Raw genomic sequence first — 11060 nt, forward strand, 5'->3', positions numbered from 1 at the left:
CCAAGTGCAAGCTTGAGTTTTAAAGAAATAAAGTTTGTTTGTTTAAGGCCACTATGTTACAATATTAATTTGAAAGTGAAAAAAAGCCCACTTGAGGAATACGATTTTCTCAAGGAAGCATTAAGTGTGGCCTTAGGGAGAGAATAAAAGTGATCACCTAGCTAACGAGAAAAGAAGGAATGCTTGTATGTGGAAAATTCACCATTAATCTCCGCTTGGATTTTACACAGGCCCGTCTGCCTGTGAAGTGGATGGCTCCTGAAAGCTTGTTTGAGGGAATCTACACAATTAAGAGCGATGTCTGGTCATACGGAATATTACTCTGGGAAATATTCTCGCTTGGTAAGACTTGCAGTTCCCTGAGCCCTGGGCTTCTGCACTGTGCCCCCTCTGCGCTCCTCCCCCACTCCTAAGTCAAAGGGTAGAAGAAATGCCATGACCCAGAGCCCGCCTAGTCTTACTTCCGTTGCAGCCTGAGCCCCTTCCTTTTTATGTGCTGGTGTCCGTTGGTCTGTCCTGCCTGCCAGAACGTGGCTTCTCCTGCCCAGCACCCCACAGTGCTGGCCCAGGGAGCCACAATCCATCGTGTTTGCCAATTGAGTGAATACTAAACAACTGAAGGGTGAGTGGATGGTTATAGGCCCTCTTGTTTTTCTCAGGTGTCAATCCTTACCCCGGGATTCCAGCTGATGCTAACTTCTACAAACTCATCCAGAGTGGATTTAAAATGGATCAGCCATTTTATGCCACGGAAGAAATGTAAGTTTAAGTCAGACCGTAAAGCGGCTGAAATCGGAAATTTACAGCCTGTCTAGCTCCAAACCCATGAGAAAAAAAGTAAAACTCTTTAGTATGAAGTTCCCATGATTCATCTTAAGAAAAGGAAAGCAAAGCAAAGCAAAGAAAGGAAAAGAAAAGGAAAGGAAAGAAAACTCTTCCTTTTGGTTTCGGGGATTTCTGAACATAACTGAATGTTTTCTGGGTTTCAGTTCCTTTACTTGAGGGACCCTTCTCCTGAATTGCGGCCCACACTGTATTTGTCAAAATGCATCATCTAACTTGTCCTTTCTCATATGAGTTCAAAATCTAAGCTAGTCCTTGCCTCAGGACGAACATGCCATAAACAACTATCTCCACAGCCATAAATGGTGCTTCGTTAAGTGGAAAGTGACCCACTTTGCTTCATTCAGATTTCCTATCTTGCTTCTTCTCCTGTTGTCTTCACAGATACTTTATAATGCAATCCTGCTGGGCTTTTGACTCAAGGAAACGGCCATCCTTTCCTAACCTGACTTCATTTTTAGGATGTCAGCTGGCAGATGTGGAAGAAGCGGTAGGTAGCAGCACAGCATCTCATAAAGTATAAAGAACTCTGTAACTCAGAACACTCATTGCTGATTTCCTAAGTGCCAAAGGTACCAAGTTGCCTTCCTCATCACAACTGGTCTAGGTTGATCTTTAAAAATTGTATGGGGTCAAACTCATGATCCTAAACTCAAAACAAAGGGCCACCCATCCTTCAATATAATTAGATTAAGAAAAGCATTTGGAAAAGTAAAGCTGCTCTTGTCCTGAAAAAAAAAAAAAAAAAAGTTGTATGGGGTTAGATATACTTACGGATAAGTGTTTTTAGGGGGAAAGTAAAAAAGAAAAACTTTTCCTGAAGATTTTAGCCAATTGATTAAGAAATTAAATGCTTTTAAGTGACCAGTACAGAGGACCAAACAAATAAATGAAACGTAATCCCTGACCCCCAGAAGCCACTGACTTTACCTAATTCAGCCTGAAGGTTTTGTGTGGAGTAATCGTACAACTCAATCATGTAATAGAGTGGAAAGAACATTGACCTGGAGTCCTGAGAGCTTAATGCCAGCACTGGGCCTTAGTTTTCTTACCTGTAGAATGGGTTGCTAAGCTAGATGACCTTTGAGCTTTGGGAACTAGGAATTACTTTGCTGAGTCTCACCCTTAACAGTACCACCTAATGTAGTTAGAGGAGCCATCCCCTAGACCAAATGAACAAAGGAACCTGGAACTCCCAATACCTCGGTTCAAATCTTGGCTCCGTTGTTTGCTTCTGATATGAGTTAATTAAGTCACTTAATCTTTGGGGGAGGGGTGGTCTCAGTTTCCTTATCTGAAATATGGGATTAACAAATCTTTGTGGATTTGTAAGGAGTAAATAAGGTGATGTATGTGAAAAGACTTAGCACATGGGGAACACTTAGCAGGGGATAAATGTTAGTTAAATATGAATCTGAGTCTTTAAATGGATTGTCCGTCCTCTTTTTCTACATTATGGGGAGTCCATTTTCAATTCTGTAGTCTTTCCAGAGACCTGTGAGGATGGTATGTGTCTTCCCCTCCTGTTATGATTTTGTTTTTAATCACATATGGAAATTCAGTATTGTCAGGGAATTAGGACAAAAAGGAGAGATGGAAAGCCCCCAGGGGACTCACAGGCTACAGAGCAGATGACTCGTAAACAGTTAAGGACACTGTAAAATAAACCGAAAGCAGAGTTTTATAGGAAAACAAGTAATGAGTAATTTTTACTTGTTGGGCAGTTGGTGTGGCTCCACGGCGGTGTTATTTGAGCTGAGCTGTGAAGACTTAGATTTTGGCTGCTCTCTGGGGGATGGGGGTTAGCAGGGTGCTCCAGGCTGGGTGAGTAATATAAATAAAGGTTCAGAGCTGAGAAAGTAGAATGGAAAATAATGGGTTGTAACTAAAGTATAGGGTGAGTGGGGGCATGTGGAGGAAAACAAGACTGCAGAGCTGGTGTGACCAGCATGGAGGGTCCACGGCTGCCGAGGTGCCCTTGGCTTTGTTCAGGACGACCTTGATCTGGCCAGAGTTCCCCTCTCACATCCCCACACCCACAGGACGTCCCAACCCGCTTCCCTCTGTTCGAGGGGCCTCAGAGGTATCAGGGATGGCTGAATTGCAAGATCCCCGTGGATAAGGATTCAGCTGAGGGCATCTGTGCTCCAGAACCATCCTCCACGTTTTCCCCAGTCTCCTCCACTCCCTGCCCCTCGCGATGGAAGGTTCCTTTCCCTCCCAGTATCAAAGGCGCTGAGAGCAAGCTGAAACACCTTTAGCTAAGTTGGAGGATGGGACCCCTTGGGTGAGATGAGCACCCCAGGAGGAGCCCCTTACTCCTGCAGGTGCTGTGGGCTCAGTCCAGAAGCCTGGGAAGCAGACACTGGGTTTCGGTCCGCACATGCCGCTTGGCTGGTCACCTTTGAGGCAGGCACATCCTGCACAGCGATGCCAGGCAGCTCCGCCCACAGTGGGCAGGCCCCTGCCCCTCCGTCTCTTCTCTTCACATCTCCTAACATGTCATGTCCAGTCTCTTGGGTGGGAAAACAGGCCAGCATGCCTGGCGCAATCTTTCCTTGCACCCACGTGAACGGTTTTTGTAGAATCTCTGTCTCGGCTTCATCACAGACCAGGAAGGGAGATGGCTCTTGGAGAACAAGTGAGACGGGGAGGGAAACACATCTAGAAATTTCAGGTTAACACTTTAGATCTAACCCAACCCTGACGGCACGGAGTGAGAGCAGGGAGCTCACTGAATAACATGCTAAGGCAGTATTCAGACACTGATGAACCAATGAGAATTTTAGAATGGACAGACGTGCTTCAATATCTGTCTTTGATAAAGACCCAGATCACTATGGATGGTGACGGATGTTAACTAGATTCTTGGGGTGATTCTTTTGCGATCTATACAAATGTGAATCACTGTGATGTACTTGAAACTAATTTCAAGTGTAACAACATGTCGATTATACCTCGATCATTAAAAAAAGAGCCTGATCAAATAGTTTCCCCTCTCCAAATTCTCCCCTAACTTCCGATTTCAGGTTCCTTCTTCTGAATCCCCTAACACTCTGTCTGTCCCTCTCCATGAAACTCAAGTCAGGCTGTGTGATAGTTTTGCTTTGTGGGTCTGTCTGCCTCATCACTAGATTTGATCCATGAGGGTTAGGATGACGTGCTCTCGTCTTTACATCACCTGATGTCACCCCATTGTCCGGAGACAGTAACTGGCTATTAAATAAATGAATGAATGTCAGCGTGAGAGTAGGTTAGTGACCACATGTTTTGTTCGCCATGGTATACGCAGCTGTAGCGTCACGCTTAGTTCTCTCAACTGTAAAATGTGTTGCTAAGCTACGTGATCTTAGGGGGTACTAAGCAAATATTTCTGGATGGAGGGAAGGAAAGGATGCATAAAAATACGTTCAGGAAAACAAAGGCAAAAGAGGGGAAGCAAGGACACCAGTTAGGGTAGTTCCCTGGCGGTCCAGGGGTCAGGAGTCGGCACTTTCACTACCAGGGCCTGGGTTTCATCGCTGGTTGGGGAACTGGGATCCTGTGTGCCTCGGACGGCAACAGCAACAGAAACAAAGAAGGACACCGGTTAGGAGGTGACTGCAGCCGGAGAGGTGAGCAGACGGGGTGAAGGGATGATGAAGTATGAGGGAGGGACAGGCATGCCTTCTGCTTCCAGAAAGGCCCCTGAACTCACACCATCTCTCTTCTCCTATCAGCCCCTATAAATTATGGGAAATATATACATTTTAAAGATAGAACCGGGGCTTCCCTGGTGGTGCAGTGGTTAAGAATCCACCTGCCAATGCAGGGGACACGGGGTCAAGCCCTTGTCCCAGAAGATCCCACATGCCGCGGAGCAGCTAAGCCTGTGCCCTACACCTACTGAGTCTGCCCCTTAGAGCCTGGGAGCCACAACTACTGAAGCCCGCACGCCCTAGAGTCCATGCTCTGCAACAAGAGAAGCCACCGCAATGAGAAGCCCACGCACTGCAGCAAAGAGTAGCCCCCGCTCTCTGCAAATAGAGAAAGCCTGTGTGCAGCAACAAAGACCCAACGCAGCCAAAAATAAATAAATTTATTTAAAAAAAAAAAGATAGAACTGAGTCCATAATGGCCTCTGAAAGCAAGAAGGAGATCTTTGTGGACCAGAAATTATGGAAAATCCCCGAGAAAATGAAAGCAGTTAAGACTGAAGAGGGAAAACCCAAAACAGAGGCTTCTTTGAAAAAACAAGGCAAAGTGCTTTCCCAAAAGGGTGGGAGAGGTATAGATTCTGCAGGAGCTCTGTGGTGGGAGCAGCCACACTGTTAAATAAATACAAGAATAAAATGCGTGTTAAATATGTAAGTATAACCACTGGTGAAGGAGAAATATAATCTCAGATTCAGCAGAGAAGAAAAAAGGGACCCTAGAAATCATGATCAACCTAACAAGATGGAAAAGAGAGAAACAAAAAGAATTCATGACAATAGAAAAGACAAAATGGCAAGGATTATTAAGCTCATTTAAGAAAGAGAATTTTGGGCTTCCCTGGTGGCACAGTGGTTAAGAATCTGCCTGCCAATGCAGGGGACACGGGTTTGAGCCCTGGTCCGGGAGGATCCCACATGCCGCGGAGCAACTAAGCCCCTGTGCCACAACTACTGAGCCTGCAGGCCACAACTACTGAGCCCACGTGTCACAACTACTGAAGCCCACGTGCCTAGAGCCCATGCTCCGCAACAAGAGAAACCACTGCAATGAGAAGCCCGAGCACCGCAAGGAAGAGTAGCCCCCGCTCGCAGCAACTAGAGAAAGCCTGCACACAGCAACAAAGACCCAATGCAGCCAAAAATAAATAAATAAATAAAATTAAAAAAAAAAAAAAGAAAGAGAATTTCAAAAGTGGGTATGAACCATCTTCCACATCTTGGGCCCTGGAGCCCTGGTAAGGCTCCCGGACCCAGAAGATAGGAGTAGGAATAAGTAAACCTTTCTGCAGGGCAGACTGCTGATGTGACTCACAATTCAAAAGTGCATCCTCTCTGGTCCAGCAATTCCACTTCCCTCCTTTATTCCAAAGACAGACAAGGTCATGTGTGCCCTTTTCAGTTTATGTGATACAACCAATCCATCAAAAGTTTAACTATGGTACATCAGTACTGTGGAACCCTAGACTGCCGTTAAAAAATGGGACGTGCCCATGTGTAGTAAATAGTGAAAAGATGTAACACATGTAACATATGAGCAACATATTTGTAGTTCAAAACAAGGTTCTACAACAGAACCTACAGTCCAAGCCTCCCGACACAAAACTGTGTGTGAACAGCAAGCTAGCTATAATGGTGGCTTCAGCTTTTTTTAAATATATATATCTTTCTATATTGCTTATTTTATCTATATGAATGTGTATTAACTCTATAATGAAACAAAAAAGTAGAGCTGTTTTCATTTTGGACAAAAATTTTTAAAGTCACTAAACTCCCAAGTGAAAACCCAAGAAATCAATTCTCTGTATTTACTGCATAAAGAACAGATCTTTTTTGTGGCCTTTCTTTGAGTTTTTTAAAATTTATTTTATTGAAGTATAGTTGATTTACAATGTTGGGTTAGTTTCTGCTGTACAGCAAAGTGATTCAGGTATACATATCTATACATTCTCTACCATTATGTTTGATCACAGGATATGGAATATAGTCCCCTGTGCTATACAGTAGGGCCTTGTTGTTTATGCATTCTCTATATAAATGGCCTTTCTCCTTTATGGTTTTTCTGCATGGCCTCAGGATTTCTAGATTGAGATTTTACATCTAAAAGAAGAAACAAAAAGTAAAAAATAAAAAAAATAAAAGAAGAAACAATAAGGAAATAAAATATTTGACTCTGACTTGATTTCTCCATTAATAAAAGGATGAAATTTGCTTTGTCAATCAATATGTAGAATATCTTCTAAGATCTATGCATAATAAAAGTAACGATTACCATGTAGGCATGTGACACGTAAGTCTTCATCAGATGGTAATAAGTGTCCTGTCTCTTTCCCACATGCAGATGTATCAGAACATGGATGGCCATGTTTCGGAACGTCCTTCTGTTTACCAAAACAGGCGACCTTACAGCAGAGCGGTGGACTCAGGGCTACCCTCTCCACGGGCTCACATTGACGATTCCTAGAGAAACCATTTAGTCTTTAAGGACATCATCCCCCCGCCTACCTTAAACAGGCTGTAGATTACCAAAACAAGATTAATTTCATCACTAAATGAAAATATATTCTCAACTGCTGCTTTGCTGGACTTTTCTCTAGAAGCTCTCTGTATTTACTCTCGTTTCCAAAGGGACTTTTGTAAAATCCAGTCATTCTTTGCACAGGGCAAGAAGAGCTGATAATTAACTTTATCGGAGCATCTACCTACATCCACAGGCCTTCCCAGTCTGGCTTGAGTGAAAATTGTGTACCTGAAGTATAGTATATTCTTGTAAATACATAAGACAAAAGCATTTTGCTAAGGAGAAGCTAATATGATTTTTTAAATCTATGTTTTAAAATAATATGTAACTTTTCCAGCTATTTAGTGATATATTTTATGAATGGAAATAAAATTTCTACTATAGAAATGTTCGTTATTGAATTGTTTACATGGTAGATTTAGGGTGAGACTTCACTGGAGTCACGAACCTACTGAAACCATGTCAGATGTTTTGTTTGTGCCTGTGTGTATTTCTCCTATGGTGATGGCTAATTCCTCTGTCATATTTTTGAAAGGCTCCATGACTCCTGCCCCCAGACTGTGTGAAGAACAGCCGATGTTCATGAGCTTTACAAAAAAAGGTGTCATACACTGTGTAGACTTCCAGAGCCTACTTTCATTAAAAAACAAAACAAAACAAAAAAAACAACCAACATTATGCTAAGATTCACTCATGATATTACACGGAGCTGTGAATATACAATTACTACTATTTATTCATTTTCACATGATATTTGAAGTTTTAGGGGTTGGGTGGTGTAATGGGTTCACAGGTTTCCCTCACTGTATTATTATTTTTTAAAAATTAATTAATTAATTAATTTCTTGGCCGTGCCGTGAGGCATGTGGGATCTTAGTTCCCCGACCAGGGATCGAACCCGTGCCCCCTGTATCGGAAGCACGGAGTCTTAACCACTGGACCACCAGGGAAGTCCCCCTCATGGTATTACACTTAATAACCTAATTTTTGTACGTACCAAATATGATATTTAAAAGGCAATATTTTCTTAGGAGGGATGGCATTTATTTTATTTTTAAAATTTATTTTATTGAAGTGTAGTTGATTTACAATGTTGCGTTAATTTCTGCTGTACAGCGAAGGGATTCAGGTATATATACACATTCTTTTTTATATTCTTTTCCACTATGGTTTATCACAGGATACTGAATATAGTTCCCTGTGCTATACAGTAGGACCTTGTTGTTTATCCATTCTCTACATAATGGTTTGCATCTGCTAATCCCAAAGTCCCAATCCAAGGAAGGATGGCATTTAAGATCCTCTCAGGGGAGCAGATAGGGAAGGAAGGATTGGGTGTTTGGGATTAGCAGATGCAAACTATTATGTAGAGAATGGATGAACAACGAGGTCCTACTGTATAGCACAGGGAACTCTATTCAATATCCTGTGATAAACCATAATGGAAGAGAACATGAAAAAAAGTATATATATGTGTGCGCGCGCGTGTGTATGTGTGTGTGTGTGTGTGTGTGTGTGTGTAACTGAGTCACTTCGCTGTACAGCAGAAACTGGCACAGCATTGTAAATCAACTACACTTCAATAAAATTCAAACAAATAAGTAAATAAAAACCTCCTAAGGGAAAATGAAACTAGACCCTTTTAAACCCAGCTCTTTCCACAGGTTTAGTTTGGGTCAAGTTGTGTCCCTGACATAACTACACATTTTAAAAAGGTGTCAGAACACAATTCACAAGCTCGGATCTTAGAGAAGCGTTGCTGCTACCGCCTGGACAGCCCCTGCCGCCGAACCCTTGTAGGAATCTTGCCAGTAGGTGGCGCCCTGGGACCACTGTTTTCATGACCGAGCCAGACTCCAGGACTCAAGCCTGCCCTTGGACAGACAAATTGTAAGAAGCAGAATTAAAGAAAAGGCCAATCAGTTGATTAGAAGGAAAAATAACCCTCTATGCAGACATCAATTCATTTATTCACCAACCGTGGGAATGATAGTGCATTTTATGTGCATTATTTACACATTCCCGACCGTAATGGAGCAGCCTGGGGTCAGATTCTTTCCGAGGACCTGTTATTTACTCTATTCTACACGGTGCATTCATCTGTGCAGGGAATGTGCTTTGGAGCTTCTTCTTGGAGCACGTTCTCTGCTTAATGTTATCTGAGCCTGGACTGGCTTCCTATAGTGAAAACAAAGACTGTTTCCTAGAGATTCTCAGAATTAAGAAAAACACCCTGAGGGGCTGGCCTGCAGCAGGGAGATACCTAGGTGACCTCTTATCACAGCTGCAGCCCTTCTTCTCCCACCACCGCAGCTTGTGTTCCTTCCTGATCGAGCTTCTCTCTCTTCAGCTCTTCATGAAGGACCTTCTCAGAAACAGATTTGTCTGAACTCGCCTGCCAGGCCGACTGTCGGTTTTGTCAAACATAAACGACGTATCAGAATTCACATTTGCCAGTGTCTGTGCCACAATCGCCATCAGCAACAGAAAGAAAAGGAGGAGCTCTTATCACCTAAAAAAAACACATCTTTTTAGCTCCTGGAGACCCAACGTGTATTAAATTTCAAATTAAAGAGGCAGAAAAGTCTTTGATGATTTTTTTTTGCACTAAAATATACATAATATAAAATGTATCACTTTAGCCACCGTATAAATTGATGTATAGTTGATTTACAATGTGTTAGTTTCCGGTGTACAGCAAAGTGATTCAGTTGCATATATATGTATATATACTCTTTTAAAAAAAACTTTTTTATATATTGGGATATAGTTGATTAACAATGTTGTGTTAGTTTCAGGTGTACAGCAAAGTGGTTTGGTCAGTTATATATATGTATATCTATTCTTTTCCAGACTCTTTACCGTTATAGGTTATTACAAGGTATTGACTATAGTCCCCTGTGCTGTGAGTAGGTCTTTGTTATCTGTTTTACATGTAGTAGTGTGTACACATCTTGGTGCTGAAGGCTTCACATGGATTTTCTCATTTAACAAATTGTGAGGTGGGAGCTTGTTCTGTGGCAGTTTAACGGTGAAACGGAGACGTAAGCCTAAGAAGGATTAAGTCACTTACTTAGATCCGCGGAGACACTAAATGCAGGCCTGACCCGTCACCCACGCTGGCCACCTCCTCACCATCTTACCGTCCACTTCGGTCCTCTGGGCCTCCTTCTGCCAGGACTTCGTCTTGCTTTAGCTCAGTCCTCAGCCAATGAAATGAGTCTGGTAACAGCAAGATCACACGAGTTCCAACTCCCAGTTTGCTTCAAATTAAAAATGCATGTCTAGGGACTTCCCTGGTGGCGCAGTGGTTAAGAATCCTCCTGCCAATGCAGGGGACACAGGTTTGAGCCCTGGTCCGGGAAGATCCCACATGCCGCGGAGCAACTAAGCCCGTACACCACAACTACTGAGCCTGAGCTCTAGAGCCCACGAGCCACAGCAGCTGAGCCCACGTGCCACAACTACTGAAGCCTCCAGCGCTTAGAGCCCGTGCTCTGCAACAAGACGCCTGCACACTGCAACTAGAGGAAGTCCACGCACAGCAGCGAAGACACAACACAGCCAAAAATAGATAAATTAATTAATTAGTTTTAAAAATGCATGTGTAGGAAAGCAATTTGCCTTCCTGGTATCTTATTGAGAAAACTTCTGCATAAGCTCTGCTTGCGAAAAGTTAAGGGCTATAGTTGAAGGGAGCAGATACTTGAAATGTTTCAACTAAAAAGCTAAATAAAAATTTGACTGTGCCTATTTAAGAATTTTCTCTGTGTACTGCTAAAGGTCTCTTAAAAGAAAAATTATAATGAAGTCTGATATAATATATTCGGCAGCCAAAACATAAGAATCATAGCTTGTATGGTTAAACACAAGTTACGAGGCTACAACTCTATATCAATTAACGTAAGAAAACAATAGCTTTATTGATGCATGATTCATATGCCGTATAATTCGCCGGTTGATTATGTAACTTAACTTTTTTTTTTTTTTTTTTTTTTTGGGTT

At 42.5% G+C, this 11060-nt stretch overlaps 1 protein-coding gene across 1 annotated transcript in view; it reads left to right on the forward strand.

Annotated features, from left to right (window-relative positions):
• FLT3 (fms related receptor tyrosine kinase 3) overlaps nucleotides 1–7405 on the forward strand; it is a 75506-nt gene extending 68101 nt beyond the window's left edge. The window contains exons 24-27 of the mRNA XM_024755653.1: nucleotides 231–342; nucleotides 660–759; nucleotides 1228–1333; nucleotides 6877–7405. Of these exons, the coding sequence (XP_024611421.1) occupies nucleotides 231–342; nucleotides 660–759; nucleotides 1228–1333; nucleotides 6877–6999 (441 nt within the window). The 3' untranslated portion in view covers nucleotides 7000–7405. The remainder of the gene's footprint in view (nucleotides 1–230; nucleotides 343–659; nucleotides 760–1227; nucleotides 1334–6876) is intronic.
• Nucleotides 7406–11060: the final 3655 nt, after the last annotated feature.

Source organism: Neophocaena asiaeorientalis, unplaced genomic scaffold (genome assembly GCF_003031525.2).
Source record: "Neophocaena asiaeorientalis asiaeorientalis breed wild unplaced genomic scaffold, Neophocaena_asiaeorientalis_V1.1 scaffold59, whole genome shotgun sequence".
NCBI lineage: Eukaryota > Metazoa > Chordata > Mammalia > Artiodactyla > Phocoenidae > Neophocaena > Neophocaena asiaeorientalis.